This window comes from Coptis chinensis, chromosome 1 (genome assembly GCF_015680905.1).
Source record: "Coptis chinensis isolate HL-2020 chromosome 1, ASM1568090v1, whole genome shotgun sequence".
NCBI lineage: Eukaryota > Viridiplantae > Streptophyta > Magnoliopsida > Ranunculales > Ranunculaceae > Coptis > Coptis chinensis.
In genome coordinates this window covers 73,721,825-73,744,183 of record NC_141456.1, presented here as the reverse complement: position 1 = coordinate 73,744,183, position 22,359 = coordinate 73,721,825, and the positions used below count along the sequence as shown (strand labels likewise).

Sequence of the window (22,359 nt, the reverse complement as noted above, 5' to 3'; positions counted from 1 at the left end):
AAGCCATACACTTAATAAAATTCTACTACATTTGCAAACAATGGCTTAACTTACTCAAATTCGATTTGAGGTTTATCAATTTACATCTCAACTGTTCAATCCAGTCCACAGTTCCAGCGTCATCTTTGTCACTAGACCCAACCACATAAAATCCCAATTCTACCACTTAGAGGTTACCTCCAATTCCAATCCCATAAAAATAGAAATTCCAGTTTCTGCTTCAATGGTTGTTGGCATTTGCAATGGTTTAATATGTTTAAGTCGTTGCTTAGCTAACTATTCATTCAACTTATATGTGTTAAATCCTCTTACAAAAGATTACATTACTATTAAATGCAAGTTACCTCAATTTAGAAAACTTTGGCATTCGAATCACAATGTTAATTTTGCATTTGGTTATTGTGAAAGTAGTAACAAGTACAAGATTATAAGATTGATCCGTCGTAAAACATGTTGTGTTGTAAGTGTGTTAACTATTAAAGTCGGTATTTGGGCGTAAGAAAATGTTAACCTCAATGCAATAGAAGAGACATGGAGAGGCGAGAAAAACACGAGGTGTCGGGTTTTGATCAAACATATTATGTACTTGTTAATGGAGTGACACATTGGTTAGGTTGTGAATCGAAGGGTGTTACTATTTGTTTTGATATCAAGGACGAGCATTTTTATGAGATGCAATTGCCAGATTTGGATGTTAATTATCTGTCTCATCCGGGTGAGGCCAGAGTGAGTCTTGGAGAATTGGGTGGATTACTTTCTTTGTTCTATATGTTCCAGGCAAAGGAAGTTAATATTTGGGTTATGGGAGAATATGGTGTTGCCGGTACTTGGACAAAGCTGTTTAAAGTTGGACAAAACGAGATGTCTGTGCTGTTTGAATTCTTGCATCCAATAGGTTTGTCAAAGAGTGGAGAGATTATAATTAGGAAAGACGAAGGCCAACTACTGTTGTATGACCCGAAACAAAACTCAGGTACAGAATGTAAACTAAAATCTGAGTTTGTATTTCACGATATATTTAGTTATGTTGGAAACCTACTCTCACCATCGTTCATGCAGTAGCCTACCAAAAGACTTGATTGGTACGTTTTTTGTTTGTTTGTTGCGGATGAATTCTTTTTTGTGATTAATGATTCTTTCTTTAGTCCTCTAACTCTTCTATCTTTTCTTTCCTTAATTTTGTAGGTCGTGGTTTGAAGCTACCCCCGATGTGAAAATCAAGTTAGTAAAGCAACGCGTTCTTCTTGAAATTTTAATATATATGTGTTTCATCGATTTCCTTAGAATAAGTTATTGCTTTAAAGATAAAATAAGCAAGTGATGTTTTTTTTTTTAATATATAGTGAAACTATATAGGAGTTAAATATTATTTAAATAATGGTTGCGTTGATGCAAGTATTATTATCTATATCGTGCAAAACAAAAAATTAGACTAGAGCAAGTCACTTAACCACTTTTTCAAGATTGAATACCATACTTAGGTTGTGTTTGATAGCCCTATTTTCCATGCCAAATCGTAATATAATGAAAAAACACATAAATTTGTTAATTGTTTGATACATTTTCCACCCGATGGCAAATTTTCTTAAGATTTGCCCCATTCTTTGATTTGCCACCAAAATCCTGGCAAAATTTACATTGGGGGGATCTAAGAAAATTTTGCCACTCAAAATAACAAAGGAATTTGCCACGACATCTAATAGAGATTTGCCACCAACAGAAAGAAAAAACCTAATACAAGCTCCATTCTCCCACTCCTATCTTCATCATAAACCAGTGTTCATTGAGAATACTTTGTTAGGAGTTAAGAATGGAAAATCGGTTGGGAAAAACGCAATGCAAGGGCATGAAGCTAATAAAAAAGGTAATAGGGAACTATCGAGGCTGGTATCCAATATCAACTTTGGTGAGGAGATTGTGGAAGGGAGTTCTAGGAGAGGGGGAAGAAACCAAATTGTTATACATGGGGCATAAAATCATGTCGTGGAATGTTAGGGGGTTAGGTAGCAATAAGAAGAGATTTGTTGTTAAAGAGGTCATTAGGAAGGAGAAGCCTTCAGTTGTGCTGCTCCAAGAGACTAAGTTAGATTGTTTTGATCTTAAGGTCGCCCGAGATATTTGGGGAATCAATGAGATGGAGTGGATAGACATACCGGCAGTTGAGTCAGCCGGAGGGATTTGTGTTATATGGGATAAAGAGAGGGTTGAGGCAGTGGACCAACTCATTGGATCCTCTTCCGTGTCCATTTCTTGTATGATGGTGAGGAAACCTATAAGCTTGTAACTTGCGTTTATGGTCCTTCTAAGGGGGTCGGTTTTCCGAGTTTCTGGGCTGAACTTGACGACGTTTATGCTTTTAGTAGAGGAGGTTCTTGGTGTGTGGGTGGCAATTTTAACGTGGTTAGGTTTTTCCACGAGCGGAAAAAAGGAGCTCCTAGTCCCACTATCAGTAGGAGATTTGATGATTTTATTATGAGATGTGAGTTGGTGGATTTACCTCTTAGGGGGGGTACCACGGTGGTCGATAGAAAGGTTTAGCCAATTCTATCTCGTTTGGATCGGTTTCTAGTGAGTACAGAGTGGGAAGAGAGTTGGCCTTCTCTTGCCTAGTCGGTTGTCGCTAGCTCAGCTTCTGATCATCACCCTATCTTGTTAACTAGTGAGGTTGGGAGGAGACGCCCGACTCCTTTTCGTTTTGAGAACATGTGGCTAAAGGACAACCAATTTGTGAAGAATGTGAAGTAGTGGTGGAATTGCGAGACTGATGGAGATAAAGTGAGTATTAGATTCGCAAAAAAGCTTCAAATTGTGAAAAATAAAATTAAGGAGTGGAACAAGAATGTTTTTGGGCACATGGACAGGAAAAAAGAGAAACTTTTAGAGGATATTAGGAAAGTCGATCTCAAAGAGGAAGAAGGAAACCTCGAGTTGGATGAGAGGATACAACGCCAGGATTGGAGGGTGGAGTTTAAGAGGGTGGTTTATTTGGAGGAGATGTCCTGGAGACAAAAGGCTACGGTCAAAGATATCAGGGAGGGGCACTCTAATACAAAAAAACTTCATCAAAGAGCCAGGGCTAGAAATAGAGAGAATATGTTAGAGATCAAAAGGATTGATGGTGAGGTTATTTGGGGAGAGGATAGCTTGAGAAAGGAGGTGGTTTCTTTCTACTCTAGGCTTTACACCGAGCTGTCAGGGTAGGCAGCCCTCTTGTAGATGATCTCTTTCTTCCTAGCATTTCGAGAGGAGAGTGTGGACATAGAAAGAGAGTTTGAGGAGGAGAAGGTTTGGAGGGCAATTGTCGATCTGGAGAACGATAAGTCTCCGGGACCGGTTGGGTTAAATACTGAGTTTTTTCAGAAGTTTTGGGATACAGTGAGAGATGATGTCATGGAGACCGTTCAGGAGTTTTGGGAGACATCTTTTCTTTCGAATAGCATGAATAACACCTTCATCAAGCTCATCCCTAAAAAAAGAGTAGTGATTTGCGTCCTATCAGCTTGGTTGGTAGTGTATATAAGGTCATATCCAAGATGCTTTCGATGAGATTGAAAGGGGTGATTTCTAACCTCATTGTGGAGGAGCAAGGGTCTTTTGTGAGTGGTCGTCAAATCTTTGATGCGGTGTTGGTCGCTAATGAGGCGATTGAGGATAGGAACGTTAGTGGGATACCAGGTCTGGTTTGTAAGATTGATCTTACCAAAAGCTTATGACCATGTGAGTTGGGAGTTTTTGGACTATGTGATGAGGCATTATGGGGGTTTGTTTGGAAGTGGCGTAAATGGATTAGGCGATGTATCTCATTGTGGTCCTTCTCGATCCTTATTAATGGGTCGTGCCAGCAGGTTTCTTTAGGAGTTATAGAGGCATTAGACAGGGTGACCCCCTGTCTCCACCTCTTTTTTTGTTAGTAGTGGAGGTTTTGGGTAGAATGATTAGTAGAGCTAATGAGCTCGGGTTTATTGAGGGTTTTAGGGTGGGCTAAGACCGAGTTCTCGTCTCTCATTTGCAATATGCAGATGATATCATGGTGTCCTTGCATAGGGACCTCTCACAGCTTAGATTTCTTCGTGGGATTCTTTGTTGCTTTGAGGTGATCTCAGGGCTTAGGGTGAATATGGCTAAGAGTCAATTGTATGGGGTGGTTGACATGCACGATATTGATAGGATGGCTGGAGCCATTGGGTGCTCTGCTGGATCTTTGCCCTCGAGGTATCTTGGGCTTCCTCTTGGTGCTCGATATAAGTCTGCTACTATGTGGGAACTTGTAGAGTAGAACCTCAGTCAGAAACTTGAAGGGTGGCATGGGCGGTACCTATCGAGAGGGGCGAGAGTGATTTTGATTAAGGGGTCTCTTTCGAGCCTTCCGGTTTATGTTATGTCTTTTTTTAGGATGCCACAAAGCGTGGTCAAAAAGGTTGAAAGGATCATTATAAATTTTTTATGGGATGACAAGGAGGAGAATCATAGGTATCATCTTGTTAACTGGAAGATTGTCTGTATGTCGAAGAAGAACTGGGGTCTGGGATTGCGAAGGATTTGTGAGTTTAATTCTGCCCTTATGGGCAGATGGCTTTGGAGATTTGGGGAAGAAAATGAGAGGCTTTGGAGGCGTGTGGTCAAATCCAGATTTGGTGAGTCCAATCTTGGGTGGTATAGCGGGGGGAATTCTAGTCCCTACGGGTGTGGGGTTTTGAAGAGTATTCAGAGAGGTCTCGTGGAGTTTCAGAGAGAGATCACATATGTATTAGGTGACGGGGGTAGAATTAGGTTTTGGGAGGATAGATGGGTAGCATAGAGACCGTTATTCTTGTCTTTCCCGAGACTTTATGCCATCTCAGTTTTTAAAAATCGCACCATTTGTGATTTCATGTGTCTAAATAATGGTAATCTTGGGTAAGATTTAGGGATTCATGTTCACTTGACTGACCAGGATATAACGAGCATTGCCACCCTCACGCAGCTTATGTTAGAGGCGATTCTCTTTGTGAGAGATGGATAGGGATCGTCTAAGACCGGACTATAGAAAAAGAATAGGAAATTCTCAGCCAAGTCTTTCTACTTTTCTTTGTGTTCTCATCTATCGGTTAACAACAGGGGTCATGATTCAGGACTTTCCTAGTTCTTTTATTTGGTTAGCAAAGATTCCTTGTTTTGTTTCTTTTTTCATTTGGTGTGTGACCCATAATAAGATTTTGACCATAGACAATCTTATTAGGAGAAAGAAAATAATCATTAACTTTTGTCCCTTGTGTATGGCTAATGGGGAGTCAGTGAGTCACACTCTCATTCATTGTGCTTTCTTTTGGGAGATATGGAGTTACTTTGTGGGCCACTCTGGGGTGTATTGGGTTGTTCCTCGATCAGTGAAAGATCTGTTGAGCTCTTGGGTGCTTAATGTCTATTCCCCAAAGAGATGTAGAGTGTGGAACATCTTACCTTTTGCTATCATGTGGGCTTTGTGCATTTGGACAAGGAACAGGGGAGACACTTTGATGGATGTGCGATGACTAGGGAGCGGTGATTGTAGCAATCAAGGGATTAAATCTTTCTATGGTCAAAGTTCGGGAAGAGTGGATAGATACATCGTTCGGGGGACCTTATGTTCGGTTGGGAGTCCTTGCTCGGCCATGCATGATTGCATCCCTTTGTTTGAATTTTTCTAATAGTCGTAGTTTCTTTTTCTAGTAGTGATTTAGTATTTGTCTTTTCCTTTATTTGTATCTAAGTGGGATATCTCATCCTACTTAATTTTGACTTTATGATTATATATACACATCACATTTTACCGATAAAAAAAAAAAAAAAAAAAAAAAAGAATACTTGAAGGCGATTGGAGCTTTTAAAACCAAGTTCGCTGGCCCTCGTCTCAAATCCACCATCTTTCCTTCACCCGCCTCATGCTTTTAGGGTTAGGGTTTGGGAATCTGGTTTTCATCATCTTTTTTTGTGGATACCCCAGTTATACTGTAGGAGTTGTTTTCTGTTTGATGTAGGGAGAAGATTGCTTTTCCTTACTATTAGTCATAGACTTACAGTCTATATTTCACACGATTAGATTTTAAAACTGTTTTGTTGTTGAATGTAGTAAATTGTTTTATTTATTTTTCAGCTCATTGTATGTTTTTGAATTTTGTGCAGGTCCGTATTAAGTTATTTTAAGTTTTCGCCTCCTCCTTTTCAGCTCCTTCTAGGTGCCAATTCAGCTTCACAACTTTTAGAGAACGTATTTCACTTTTATCAATTACTTTTGATGCTCTAGTAAGTTTCACACTTCAATCTGCATTGAGTATGCTATATTATCAGAAAACCACATTGTTTAGTTACTAATTAATTCCATATTAAGTGGATGGGGATTTGTTATAGCTGTTGTTTAGTTACTAATCTCATAACTCATGAAATAGAATTGTTTTTGGTTGATTTGCACACAAAAAACCGGAAACCCAAAAAACCACAACCCCATCTAGTACTAGCAAACAAGCTCTTCCTTTTAACACACCTAGATATCCCTGACATTGAGAAAGTCCAACTCAAAGAAGAAGTTTTAACCATGGTTAAGTCAGATGGTAATAATATAAAGGTTCCTTTGTTTATATTATCTTAAATATGAATAAAAATATGATCTTTAGTTAATTTAGTTAATTTATCGTTAGTTCACTTTTTGCCATAGTTAGCGTAAAACCAATGTTATAAAGTTATAGAAGTTGTGATAAATTCTGCTAAAAGTTTCATGTCTCATTTGATTCCTAGAGTTACATAGAATGGTGTTAAAAACATGTGGTCACGACCATGAAACTAGCTTTATTATAATTGAACCACTAATTTATGGGAGGGAGGAAATATTGTCAAGATATTGGAGACAAAGCAAGCACTTTGATCAAAACAAACTTTTATTTGTTCCATATTTGGAACTGGTGGTTTTAAGAGAGCGACCATTTGCTCGAATGACCTGTAATGATGAGAAAGTAGTCATTGTTTTTAATAGAAAAAAGTGAATTAAGGCTTACTCTTCGAGGCTGCACACATAAAACTGGACTGAGGCTATAGCGGTATAGCCTCACATACAGTGCAAGAGGGATAACTTCTTGGATTGTGTTTACTTTTACTCATATAAATCCCATACTTTTAAGTCATTAATTTATCTATTTATTTATTGTCTGGATTCTTAAAGTGCACTTTTATGGACATTGAAAGCAGTTTAGTGGTAGACAATGCCAGCAGTCAAAACAATTATTCCATCTGTCCCATACTTGGAATTGCTATTTTAAGAAAGACTAGCCTTGCTCAACTGACCTCTAATGATGAGAGAGTAGGCGAGACCTTGGAAAAAACACATGAGAGCTCACGGTTCGAGGCTTGCCTTACTCGTCGACACACTCACATTAGGAAAGTGCACCGAGGCTAAACCGCTATATAAATATTTTAGGTTACATGTTGTTTTTGCAAAAGTTATTAGTTTACTTATAGTTTCCTCGGAGTTTTATAGTGTGCTATTTTTGGACATTGAGTTTACGCTTTAATAACCTTTCGAACTCGCCTTGGTCTCTTAGATTTTTGAAGGCGTACAATTTTGAAGATTGGTAAGATATTGAGATGAGAGATCTCCCAAAATGCACGACATGTATTTGTGAAATGTGAATCAATGTCATTTACTCGAGCACACACTTTCTAAACTCCATTAATTTTGTCGCTCAAAAGACTTTTCAACAAATATACATGTATTTTTCCTGCTAAAGCTCTTGGTATGAAGTCTTTCATGACTTAAATATTTGAGTGCTAGATTGAGGAGTTTTTGGGGACTACCTAGGTAACTTTGGTTTATCTGGGGAAGGGTATTCATGTAATAGGAGACTTGTTGTATATTCATTATAAGTGACTTCTACCTATAAGGAAAGGGATCCTCTTTTGGGAAAATGATTTGGGAAGAGTAGAATGTAGGATTACTAATTATTTACATAAAGTAAGTGATATGAAATTCCTTTTTCTTAGGATGACAATTTTTCGTGTATAAGGATGAGGATACTTTTCGACTTCACGAAGTTTTAGATGAAGGAAGGATGACAAATTAAGGGGTATCTTGAAGTTGACAATGAGGCTTTGAATTATGTCTTTATGTGTTTATTTTTTTAAGTCATTTTGAGATAACATTAAGGTGAGACAGTGTAATAGGGAAAAAGATGAGAGGAGAAACAATGGAGTTGCAATGGTGATTATAATTTAATTCATTATAAAAAAAGATAATTCTGAGGTCAAGATGAGGCTTATAGATTTTAATCTTGGGATGGCAGCCAAGTCGTGTAATTTGTGTCAACATATTTAATAATAATTAGTCCTACTTTAATTTATTCATAGAATAGTTTGCTTTACTTGGTTTCTGATTGAGAATTTCTTCCTGACCGGTTTCCTTCGTCGAGATATATCGGATTTCTGTCGAGAGAGATTTCTAGCACCTTTCGACATAGTTTGATTGGTTTCCACACTTTTGATTACAAATTTCCTTTCTTGTTTGCGCGAGAATGTTGGGTTTGAGTATCGATCAAAGGGTATATCATAAAAGATGGTTGGGATCAAGTATTTTGGTTCATGTCAGATTGTTTTAAGTCTAGTAAATGGAGGGTAGAAGAAACTGGCAACAATTTGAAGGAAACTTTTGTTGCATTATCTTCAAAGGAATTAATATGCAATGGAGCATATGCTTAAGTGCCCAAGCTGGCGGGGAGCTATTGGTTGATTGCAAATCTGTAGGAAGTTATCTGTCTGGTGAGATGAAGCCAGTGCGAGAGGATCAGCGAACAATTTGAACAACACGGTTTGAGAAGATAGTCTTCGGGCTCTTAAGTGAAAGAATGGCTTTCTACGCCATTCTTTGAATGTGTTGTTGTTCTGGTTGTAAGGAAAGGGATGAATCTTACTCCTTAAGAATACATTGTGTGTCGGCGGGGTGTATCACGGTTACGAATCTAGTTCAGATTGAATCTTCCCAAAAGAGTATGTTAATAGTATCTGCATTCATTGGTATTCTCCTTCACTAGTAATTATATTAGGATTAATCCTTGGAATGTTGAGTGGAGGCATTGAATGATGCAATCTCGATAAGGTAAAAAGCGATTGCGACATGAAGCATTATAGGTATGTTAGTACCCATGATGTACTACTTGGTCCGAGCTTCATGTAGGACATGGAGAGAATGTAGAGATCATTAGGAGAAGGTGTTGGGGAAGGGTTAGTTTGGCCATTTTGATAAAAATGAAAAATATATTATTATAAAATGGGTTGACCACGATCATTGAGGCGACTCAAGTCAATCGATAGAAGTAGGACTAAAGCCTAATAATCGATAATTTTAGGACCTATCCTAAATACCCTAAATAAGTAGGACCAATCTCTAAATAACAAAATAAGTACTTACTCTAATTTATTCATAGAATAGTTTGCTTACTTGTTTTCTAGCTAGGTAGCTTTTACATAGTGTTGTAGTACTTGATCCATTTGGATTGATTTATGTAACCTTTCGACATAGTTTGAATCAAATTTAGGTTTGAGGAGCCTACATAAAAGATAGTATTTTATGTCTTGTTTTCTAGTGAATCTTCTTTTGTTGCATTTGGCTATGATAGTCGAGTTATGCTCGGTCTTACTCTTATATAGCCATGGATCTCATTATAAAGACTCTTATATATGTTGTTGTTGTTGTCCTCTTTCTTCTTTAAGCAATTAAATGATTTTCAATTAGTTTGATTTGTTTAGTAATTCTTAGTATGTTGTTGTCGAGATGTGGCATTGATGACAAAGGATATGACAATTGTCAATTTGAATGCTCCACCCATTGTCTCGAAAGATCAATTGTCATTTTAGCTATACTTTTATACTTTAGTTTTTGTTTATTGGGTACAAGTTTTTGTGTTAGTGGATTAATAGAATCCTAAAGCTAAAACTATTTAACCAATTTGATTGGTTAATATCAAATTTTAGTTTAACAGTTACTATATTGGATCGAGTCTCATTTTTAACTTCACTCTCATGTACTCGATTATAGTAAAAGTCAAAGAGGTTGATTGTGGTTAGATATTTGTTGCATGTTAGCTATTCTCGTCATTATGGGTTTTCAATCTCGGTTAGATGATGGTGTTCTCTTTTGAGAGTGTCGAACGATGCTTTGCAATTGAATAATTATTTAATCCTAGGTTGGATCTTCCTAGCTTACTCATCTCTTTTATTTGCCAACTTATTCATGCTTTCTATTTATTAGCAATAGGTTCAGCATCCGAGATTTAATGGAAATCTCATGCATATTGTAGCTAAATAGTTATTCAACCATATTTGCTCGAAATGTGTTCAAGTTTATTGCCTCACTTGAAAATGTGGTATGAAATCGAATTGAATATATAGTTTTCATGATGCAATTCAGCAGTGTTGTAATTATTTGACTTTGTTGAATTGTGGGTTATTTTGTTGCTTCAATTTGTAGGCAAACCAGTTATTGCCTATAGTAGAACCTATATGAGCACACTTTTAGGTTAATGTGACTTCTTTTCTTTTATGTTACTTCTCGGTTAATCAAAATTATATAGTTATTCAAATGCTAGGTAAGTGGGTAGATTCTTATGAAATTTTATTTGATATTGTTTAAATTTTAAATTTGCTATAATTTTGTCCAATCTTTGTAATTTTGTCCACGTCTGGAGGAGATGACACATGTAATTAGAAGATAAGATCATCGAATTAGTGGCTCTAAGTATATGTATCTCACTAGGGTACCTCGAGGTGATCTAAGCTTTTACCTCAGGAGTTTAGTATGTACTAATCTTTGGTTTTACCATAAGCGCCAAAGGTGTCTTTGAGGTTATTAGTGCCATAACCACGATCAATTATTGATGTCTAATGCTATGGACCGGGTTGTATATATATTTGGAATGTATGGTATAAAGTAGGTGCATCAGGTAGGGATGTCCAAGTGGAATTACTGACCCGCCGGACGACTTTTGAGTTTTGAGCGGTGTCGGGTTACCCAACCCGGAACCGGTTTTGTGGGTGGGTTTGAGTCAGAGTATTTTGTTGAGAAGTGTGACCAAACCACTAATCATATTTGGGTACCCATCGGGCTCGGGTTTAGGTTTGAGGTAAGATAAAGCGGTATAAATGAATAAAGATGACAATAAGCGAGAAAAATTTATTTGAAATATATATCTACATTTTATTCTTTCTTGACTATCCACCAATCCTTCAAACAAAATAAAACTTTTAATGAACTTGGAAGTAATTATCAGCTATACTTTCGGACATAATTATTTGATATGATTTAAAAATAGATGGACTCGGAATGAACTATAAACACATGATCCGTGTAATTCTTGAAAAATTGAAAATCCGAGCATAAATTTTTCATAATCAATATATTAAATAATTCATCATTGTAAACATGAATGAGATCATAATCCAAATATTTATCTAACTCGTTCTTTTATATGATTAGTACTATCAATTGAAACCAGTTGAATTTGGGGTTGATTTGGTCGGATTAGTTTAGGTTTTAGCCCTTTTAATGGGTTTAGGGCTAAATTATCGGGTTGACCTCGAATTGGTGCAGGTTTAGAGAGTGTGACCAAACCCTACCCTATGTATTTCGGTTTGGGTTGGGGTTTGGGTTTTGTCGGGTTCGGGCAGGGTTTGGTGTGAGTATTTTTTTCGGGTTTTGGGCCGGTTTCGGGTGTTGCGCAAGATGGACATCCCTAGGAGCAGGTAACCTAGGAACAATACTGTAGGTGGTATAATAGCAAAATACAGCACAATATTTTTTTTTTAAAAACAATGAATCATTAGTAACGGATACAAAACCGTTAGAAACATTCTAACACTAACGGACAAAATCCCACTATAAAATCATAGCGACACTTATATCCGTTCGCGATGGAGAACTAAAAATTTGGTATCCATTACTAATACATTGTTAAGGGCCCGCTGGCAGCGATTGTTCCGCTAGATCCTTCTCTTGCAAAATTCACCTGGAAATCAAAGACAAGAAAGGAGCGAAAATGTCATGGCGACCATTTATCAAGGCTAGTTGGTGACATTGATAGTGATTGAAGCCATCTGTGATTCCTTCAGACGAATATTTGTACTCTATTTTCCACGTCTACATGAATGCTGGCGGATATCGTTAACTACCTGAATTCTTTGAGGAAGTTCGGCTTCCTCTTGGTCAAAATCGATCATAAAAGTTCTTATCCAGCAAAATATTATTTTGGGATGACCCTACCTCTTTAAGTATTGTTCACGAGACTAACTCATTAAATTGCATGCATTCATTTGGGAGCACAGAGCGATATTATCCTTTGCCATGAACAATCTTGCGGAGTCGTTCGATGGAAAGAAAGCTGGCGACAAGGTATTACAATGTGGTTTTTGGCCTACCCTTTTTGTGATGCACCGCGAACATTGCATAGCTTGCATTCGTTGTCGGCACCTAAGTCCGAATACCAAGCGAAATATGATGCCCTAAAATCCTATCTTGATTGTGGAATTTTTTTATGTTTGGGGCATTGATTTTTATGGGACCTTACCTATTTTCAAAGGTTTTCTATATATATTTTTAATTCGATGTAGACTATGTGTCCAAATGGATTGAGGCACTTTCGCGTAAACTCAAATGACCACAAGATTTATCGTGAAATTTGTTAAAGAAAACATTTTCTCTCATTTTGGTGTCCCCAAGCTATCATCCTTGGGGGTACATTTTTATGAAAAATAAAATTTTTAGGTTTTAATGAAGAAATATGGAGTTACTCACAGGGTTGCTACTCCATATCACCCCATGGCAGTGGCCCAAAGTGGAAGTCTCAATGAGGAGATAAAGTCTAATGCGGAGAAAGCTGTCAACCCGTCAAGAAAATTTGGTCTCGGTTTATCCGGATGCCTTGTGGGCATCTGAAACTGACATTAAGACATCATGGGGTATGTCTCCTTACGCATTGTTTTTGGAAAACCTTGTCATGCGGTTGAACTTGAGCATCGTGCCCTTTGGGCCATCAAAGCCTTCATTACAATATCATCGAAGGCGGTAGAAGAGAAAACTGCAATTAAATGGAGCTTGAGGAGATTGAGAAGTGATGCTTATGATCTCCGAAATCTACAAAGCTAATATGAAAAGAGTGCGACAAGCACATTTTCGTAAGGATTTAAAAATTGGTCAAAAGTTTTTCTTGTACAACTCAGTTACATTTTTCACGGTAAAATTGAAAACCATGATAGTGCAGTCCTTTCATTTGTGTCGGTTTGTGAAACATTATGGGGCAATCTCTTGCTTAATCCGCAAGATAACGGTGAATTTCAAGTTCGATGGACAAAAGCCTAAAACATTACCGCAATTAATTTCACCGGATGTTGAATAGACTCTTCTTAGGGATCCGGTCTACACATACTAGATGTTTCATTTTGGTACTCAATCTTGTTTCTATAGAGGTCGCCATTTTTTTTTAGTAGGGCCATCTTCTCTTATGATCTCAAAGTTCTTTTGAAGTGTGTTTGGTTGTAGGAACCTTAGTCGTGAAAACTCCATTTATTTGGTATAAATGTCTTACCACGAGCAAGCGTGTTTTTCGATGCTTGATGGGTACCTAAAATTTCACCTCTACCTTCTCTTCCCTTTTCTACTTTCTACCTCCCGCGAACTTCCGGTAATCATTTTGGTGTAAGTCTGGCTCATCACGAATAGGGAATAGTCGTAGTACTTTTGCTAAAAGCGACATGTCGCGAAAGATGGGCTGGTGTATGCATTTATCAAACACCCCGCTTCTATCTAGGTCTTGACTTCCTATCCGATACTAGCCGGTTTAAAGGTATACTTTTGTCGACACCGGTGCAGCGGGATAATCTTAAATCCGCAGCCATTCCTCAGCGTTGGGATTTCGTCTTGAGGATCGGCGTTAAAAGACTTCGCCTTTAGATATGTTTATATTGTTGCTTTTCCGCTTTGCATTAAGTTTTGTACATGAGATTCATGTCCAACCTCAGATGTCGCGTACTTGGAACCTGGCGGGCAATGGATTCCACGGACTGACCCAGAATTGGTTACTTTGAGATCCACTGCTTGGCGGTTTGAGGATAGCCATTATGTAATAAGGGCATTTTATTAGGCCGAAGTAGCCGCGCCGCGGTCGAGGGATAATGCCGTCCTGCCCCTAACCCATAATACATAAAGGTAAAACCCGCGGTCGGCTGGATTGGGTTAAACTCACAGAACCGGCATGAAGTTATCTATGATTAAAGATGGTGACTCTTACGGACATCGGTGTTCTTCATATATCTCCCTTGTATAAAAATAAAACCCTTATTTATAAATAAAACACTCTCCTTCTTTTCAAAAACTCTTGTGACCTTTGAGAATGACTCATACAATTGGATAGCATTTTTCATGCCGATCGTTTCGATATCTCATTCATCAAATTCGGAGTCCAAACGAGTCGTGGGTAAGCGTTTAGATTTTTTAGACTTAAATCGGGCTTTAGGCTTGATTTGGGCTTTGGAAATTTTTTGGCCCAACCAAAATATCAAAATCTCGGGCCCTTTAAACCCGACAAACCCGACCACACGCATCACCATCACTCATTTTCTTCCCCTAAATTCTAGATCTTGCCCCCCTCTCATTTAAGTCGCCGCGCGAGGGAGGCCGCACGCTAAATCCGAGGTCGCGAGACTCTTTACAACTCCGACCACAATTCCTTCCGTCAGCAAGTCCCATTTCTCCCCTCATCATTAATCAATAGCCAGCCTCTCCCTAAGACCCGGTGATGGCGGTGCCGGCGTATTTGTCTTTGAGAAAAATTTGGAAATTTATTTGAAAGCGGGGCGTTTGCTTCTCATTTCTTTGATAATGAAATTCACTCTAGAGGATGGGAGTACTTGTTATATGCTAATGGAGGGCTTTATTCCAAGGATTTGGTGATGAAATTCTCGACAATGGGAGCTTTAATGGCGACCATTTTTGGAGTTACCGTCGAGGGTGTCATACGAAGTCACACTTTGTTTTGCTCTCGAGATCCGCGGGCATTCCCTGCAGTGCGACCGCGTCTTGACTCGACAAGCGGTCCTTGTACCCGCGGACTTACGACCTAATGCTCGACCGCGCTGTCGAGGGACAACAACATAAGCGGAAAATCGCGGCGTCTTATCGGCGATTTGGTGAACCGAACCCGGTTAGGTTTGTGACTCGATGGCTGGGGCTGAGCGTCATTGGCACCTCAAAGCCACCGGACATCAACAAGACCTTCCTCCACCTTCTACGGATCCTCAGTGCGAAAGGTAACTTGGCGTCGTTACCTTTCTTTTTGATATTATTACATGCCACTCTTAGATCGACCCACATTAACATTGCGGTAACACAAGTTATGATTACCTTGGGTTTTCTGTCCCGCCACCCGCTACTCTATACCACAATATGAGAATATGCTTGTCTTCAAGAAATGCATACTAGACCCTTGGGAACCCACGGCACCAAGGGCTGCATTGCCTACGCTAAGCGTAGGCTCATCTCACCCTTTCCTTTGATGAGGCTGCCATGAGTAAGATGACCCACCCATAGATGCCTTACGTCTTTGTGAGAGCGGTGGTTTGAGACATGTACACTTTCGCCGGTGTCGATGGGGCGTACCTTAGGCGAGTTAAGGAACGATATAACCACTTCGCCCGCGAGTCGATGACGGCATGACATGTGAATTCAATTGAGGAAATTAGAGCTTCCATGACTGCGCATTTGGGACTATATGCTTACCGCGCGAACCAGTTCTAGCGAATGTTTATGGCAAGCCGGCGTGGTTTAGGGCTCGGGTGATGGATACTGCGGGTGATATCGAGGGGCAGTTAGCCTCCGCGGGAGCTCTTCTTGCCGCGGCGTCGCGGGACTCTTGGTTCTTCTTCTGCTGACCCAGGGATTCTTACGCACGCAACTCGAGGATCATCGGTAGCTAGTTTATTTTCGATCTTGTATAATATTTATGTCGGATATTTGATTTACGTGTTTGCATTTCCAGCTTAATAATAGGTTATTTCCTAAAATTTTGCTGCCTGGATATATTAGTTATGTCTAATATTATATTATATAAGTAGGAACATATATAATAATATTAATAATAATAATTTATATACATATATATAAATATATATACATATATATTTTAGATGTCACACTTACCAGCAAACTTTATCGAAAACTAACGTTTTATTAAACGGTCATGAAAACGCACAAAAAAAATGGTCATGAAAACACACAAAAAACGGTCAGAAAACGGTCATGAAATCGCATCTAAAAACGGTCAGAAAACGGCAATTTTCTTTCTATAAATAAGTTCAACACTTCTTCCACATTCACTCATTTCATATTCTTCCCTCTACACTTCTTATTCTAAAAAATAGTTTTTAGTCCGCTCCAAATTTCAAGCTTCATAGATGCACTAGAAAAGTTTGAGCAGCGGCAAATTGAATATGCTACTCAAGTCTTCATGCTTGTTTGTTTCATTATAGTAATGTTGTTAATGTGGCATATAGTTCTATCTAATATTTAGGTTTGTATTTCATTCTCCATTATCATTATGTTGTATTTCCATACCGTTATGCCGTCTTACATCTTATTGTGATAGTATATCTACATTTTCCTTGTCCTTATACGGCTATTTAAGTAAAAAAAAAAAGGCACTCCTTGTCACATGCCCCATTCTTCTCATCCACACTACATCCCACTTTTGCATATCTTAGAAGATACCGTGGTCTAACTACTGTGACACCTCGATCCATTATCTTTTTTACATTTTGGATTAGTGCCTATTTATAACAAGGATAGAAACCTCAAAAATCTAACTTGCCTTTTTCCAAAAAAAAAAAAAATCTTCACCCTCCATCTTTAATGGACCTCCTTTCGAAGTTTAGTACCCGAGCAAAATTTTATGAAAAATTTCCAAAATGGTCTTTTCATCCCTTTTTTGACGAAATATTACGTTGAGGATGGTACCCCCTTTACATCATCATTGTTTATTTTATTCGGAGAATTGGTCTTGTTGTTCTATAAAAGCGATTATTTCCAAAGCGGGCAATTCAACATGCGTGCTAAATGCGGCGATGAATTGGTCAATATTACCGAAAAATCATCTCGAGGTACTTCAAATTCCTATTACAAACCAAGGATTACACCTTCGAGATTCACCTTTCAACAATATCGGGCATCGATGTTTGCAACTATCCTTCACGGCCCGAATACAAACCGCGGAAAAACCGTATTGTTTATCGGTGATCTTTGCAAAGAACCAATTATCACGTGATCAATGGGTAGCTCATAATGTGCTTCCGACGTCTAAGACTTCGAAATAACCAAACCCTCCTCCATCTACTCACGGGTCTTACGCAAGTAAGCGCAATAATTTTTGCATTATTAAATTTCTCTCGTAATGCGATCGCGTATTGCCAAGAAAAAGGCGACTCCTTTTACCAACCATTTGTGACACTTATCATGATCGTTAGGGGTCTTTCTAGTACTTCTCTTCATACACCTCTTGAGCAGCTAACATTCTTACCATTCACTTTCGGTATGTAAAACGGATTCGGAACCCCGGCGTTGCAAAGAACCATGTCGGTCGCGAAACCGGCGAAGATTGTTTCAGCCGACAACATCTTCGAAAATGCATTATGCAACCTATTTAATCCCATGGAAGGCTTCCGGTTTAATTCAACAAGGGTCGATGACATTATTCAAGCGTCAGAACATTATCATCACCCGGTCTTCTTGAATTTCGGGACTGCGGACAATAAACAAAGAGGAACAAAGCACAATTCTTGCCGATACAAGCCGGTTCTTGGCAAAACCACACTCTCATAATGGAGAACCACGCAGAGATTTACCCGCATGAAAAAATATTATCAGCGGATTGGCCGGGATAGAAAATCTTATAAATGGATCCCTCCCACAAAAGGATCCTCGCCATTACTTGGGCCCATGACACCATTTAAATTTTGCAATTTTATATTTATTTGTTTTATTATAGTGAAATTTTCCCATGGTAATTTGCTTTTTACTTAATTATTCTCATCATACTCTAATATTTGTTTATCCTTGTCTAAACAGGTCACATTTTTTCACACATCTTCTACAAATGGAAGCTCCAAATATGATTCCGGAACAATCTTTCCATTCGTTCTGAATTCTCCCGCATATGGACATCTTTTTAGAGACTACATCACTTCCAAGTTGGTTGGAACTCTCTTATTCTACGCGGAGGCGGACATACTCCCCGGGTTTGGCAACTTATTTTTATGATCACATGGAAGATCTACCGGTATCTGGGGTTTCCCTTTAAATGGATTTACAATCCGTATTGGTAACACCAGACTTCACTATTCTACTAGCCAGTATGACCATGAATGTTGGAACTGCAATGTTATTTATTCTTCTGAACATCATGGGGGATTGGCATTTTTCCACTGCATCAAAGTCAGCGTGTAAGACATTCCATGCATTGGCCCAGCAACATACCGCCTTTGACATTATAGACCTAGTAATTGAGAATCTTAAGAAGGCTCGGTCTTTTCGGCAGCACTATATCACCCTGCCAGTTACAACATGCAAGATAGTGAGGACGTACTTCCCGGATTCGCGCCACCTTCGAGGGATTGGTTAAAGGTCGACTCTATGTGTCAAACAAACAAGATAATTAGTTCTTTTTGCGATTTTGGGACATGGCGGCAGCCCTGCAATGTATCTAAAGAAAGTTCGTTCTTTCCCTAATGATGATAAAATGATGGCTCATCCGGACAATGCAAAGAAGAGGAAGTGGAGCGAAGTCTGGGAAAGCTATGATAGATTGGGTGATGCAAAGGAATGGCATTTCTACAGGGGATTGGGCAAGGATGGACTATCCCGGTTCAAGGTTGGGGCAATGTGAGTTGATGCATGTACATATTTGTTTTACATTTTGATGTGAAATAAATAAATAACCTAATGGTGTGCTACTCTAAGCGATTGTGCTTCTACTTTTATGATGTATAATATATAGTGTGTTACAATAAATTTACGTGGAAGATGTCGGCTATATTTTTTGCTCAAAGCCTCTTAGGTATACTCTTTCTTCCTCTTAACACTTTGAGGACCACGATTAATCCGGACATTTGTTTGGGGGTGGTGAGAACCCTTTGCAAAAATTAGGCATGCATAGTTGTATATAGTTTATTTGATGTCTAAATAAGCGTATTTAGTGACAAATTCGTTTCCCTTTCTATGATGAAAAATATTTAGAAATCTCACCCTAGCATTAGAATTAGGACTTGTTCTTAGAAACTTAATTTATCATTATGCAATAGTTTTACATCTTTTCATGAGAATTCATGCTTCGATTATCATTAAATGTACAATGATAAGTTTACAGGACCCCGGTTAAAACAACTTAGTTTCCATATCTGTAAGAATCTAACCAAAAGCACCAAAATGTGTGATATATGAGTAATGACGGAGAGGAGGTAGTTCTTAGAATAGAAGTTCACACGTCTACTTACTTGATCACTACGAATCCTAGGCGAGAATTTAGGCATTCTTTGGATCGATATAGCGAAAAATTCAAAAAAAAAAAAAAAATAATCAATGGCTCTCTTGAACCTTTCATTAATCCTTTCTACTTCACAAAAAAATCATTACCCATATATTAACCACAAATAAATAAGCCTACCTAGATGATGAGTATGAGAAATAGGATGAAGTGCGAGAAAAATGAAGAAAAAACCTTGTCACAAAATCAAAATGAGTTACATTTGTTTGGAAGAAAAAAAAATATATATAGAAATAGTTTTCCAAAAATCAAAGAAATATCAAGGTTAGAATTCCCCAAAAAATCAAATCAAAAAGGGAATACAAAAGCTTGAAAAATCCAAATATGGAAACCCATGTTAGAAAAGAAAAGAAAATAAGGATTCTCTAGTATAAATATCTAGAAGACCTTATTCTCTCATACTTATCATTTTGAATTTTTCATTCCAATTTCTTCCACACTACCTCCTAAGCCCCATAACACCTAATAAAGACCTCTAGCTCAATTAGGAGTAGGATAGTCGCGATAATAAGTAGTAGTTGTGACACCGGCCTCGGCTCCCTAAGCTGTCATTGAGTATGTGAGGAAATGTGTACTTGTGCTACTTTGGAGATATGAGAACTTGGTGAAAAAATAAGAGAAATTGTGTTTTCGACACATACCTATGAGAACCTATTTAAAGCGCTATCAAAGGATCAGAAATGGTCCTGCTTTCGTACATTTCATTATAAGATCAACTGCGCATGCATGCTCATACGTAGATGTTTTGATTATTGTATGTATATTAACTTGAAATTGAAAGAATTAAATCCTTGTTTCGCTAGTGAGATGTCTAGATACGAGATTAATTAAAGGAAACAAGCCTTTGTTCTTGAGTCGTTGTAGTATAAAGCGAAGTTTGTGAGTATCTTCTACGGAAAACTCTCACGAGGCTATAACTCGTCCACTATGAATATTCAAAGCCTTGTTGTATACGGTCAATGCAACCACACTCTGCGAAATGAGATTTAGCTTAGGACAACACATTTTTTACCACTTATCATTTTAATGTCTCCTCTTTGCTTGAGGACAAGCAAAATGCTGTTTGGGGGTGGTGTGATAAACACCCAAAACTGTAATATTAAACCCTGAGAGACATAGCATTTTGGTCGATTATGTGTTTAATAATTATGTAATAATTATATTTTCGTACTTTTTTATTTAAAAATGAATATAATTTAAAATGAATAAAAATGATAAAAACAAACATCGGAGAATCTGAGAATCTTTGGAATATTTGAAGTTTCCCACTCAACCCCAAGTAAAGCCCAACAAAGCGACTAGATGAATTTTCCAAAAGAACAAAACGGTCGAGAAGCGGGTCCACATATAAAGAAGCAGCAAACTTCCGAAGCTCACATCTGATAAATCTGGGTGCCGACGTTGGCTAGCGAACCGCCAGAGTGACTAGGATGACAAACTCTACGCAAAGATAGAAAGTTGTAAAAACGCCAAAATCGGCGCCGCCACTGGACATACTAAGTGGACCCACTATGCGGGCCCAGAAGGCATGACGAGTCAGCATAGGCAGGTGGCAAGTGATGGTTTTAATTTGGTGCCACCTCGCAATATAGAAGACACATACCAATTCAAACCAGGTGGTTTGAATTAAAATTGGCTAAAAAACAAAACCTTAATAAGCAAAAAGACAAAAGCTAAAATTTAAAACAGGTAAAAACAAAACTTTGATTCTCAAAGTTTTGAACGTTTCAATTAGCAAACAAACAAAAGCCAATTAAATCCTTCACGAGACATCAGCCTATATATATGAGGGGGTAGCCTTTGATATTCTTCCTTCAGCATTCTATGCTTTAGCTATACATTAGTTTTACTTTAACGTCAGTAGTTTCATTCCGGACTTAAACTCGTCATTTTCATTCCAAAGGCTTAAATCGCGTAAGTCATTTTACCCTTAATACTTGATTATTTCTTTTCTAGTTTAATTCTTGTCTGCATTTATTTACTTAATGTATACTGACAAGTTTTATTATTCCTTCAATGACCATGAGGCTAATCCGCCCCCCCGAGGGGGGTTATCTTTGCATGTGTGAATCGGATTGACTCTTTAATATTCTAGAATCACTACTTAGGAATTAGGCATAGATTAGACATCCGGTCCCAAAATGATCGGAGGCGTACAAATTTGGATCTTGATGCTCGAAACGGTCTTCGTCTTGGCGACCCAAAATGTCGTGGCGTAGGCGACTTCATGGTGTCGGACAACTCTCCAATTTGTCCGGCTGATGTGGAATCGAGCGGGGCTGAAATGATATTCGAGGAGATGAAATATTAGTTCAACTCCTTATGCTAGTGCGATCGCGGCTTTCGAGAGATGTGGGCATGCGCTAGGATCAATACTCGCGGCGTCGTCTCCAAACGCGGAGGCGAATTAGAGATGTAGTGATGTGGTAATATAAACCTGTTGAAAAATGTTTCTTGCATGAGTATAACTAACTCTCTCCCTGTTTCTCTATCTTTGTTTACCTACATATAAATCACGTAGTAATTTACATTATTTGCATTACCGTTAATTTAATTAAAACCAACTAAAAACCTAAAATCCTACTCACCAAAAGTTGTAATTCGGTTGTGAACTTTTTCCGAGCCCCTAAAGGTTTGGGCGATCCCTTTTTCGACCTATCCTACCAAACCCGTGAGTAAAGGTAACTTGACTAAAACGCGTTACTATCACGGTTCAGACTTTGGACTTTGGATTTTGGTCTTTGGACTTCGGACTTCGGACTGTGGACCTCAGACTTAA

General features: G+C 38.3%; 1 protein-coding gene across 1 annotated transcript; it reads left to right on the top strand.

Annotated features, from left to right (window-relative positions):
* Positions 1-531: 531 nt before the first annotated feature.
* On the top strand, positions 532-1,062 carry LOC147525170 (F-box/kelch-repeat protein At3g06240-like). The gene has a single exon (XM_086578474.1). The coding sequence runs from the start codon at positions 532-534 to the stop codon at positions 1,060-1,062; it is 531 nt and encodes a 176-aa protein (XP_086434600.1).
* The last annotated feature ends 21,297 nt before the right edge of the window (positions 1,063-22,359 follow it).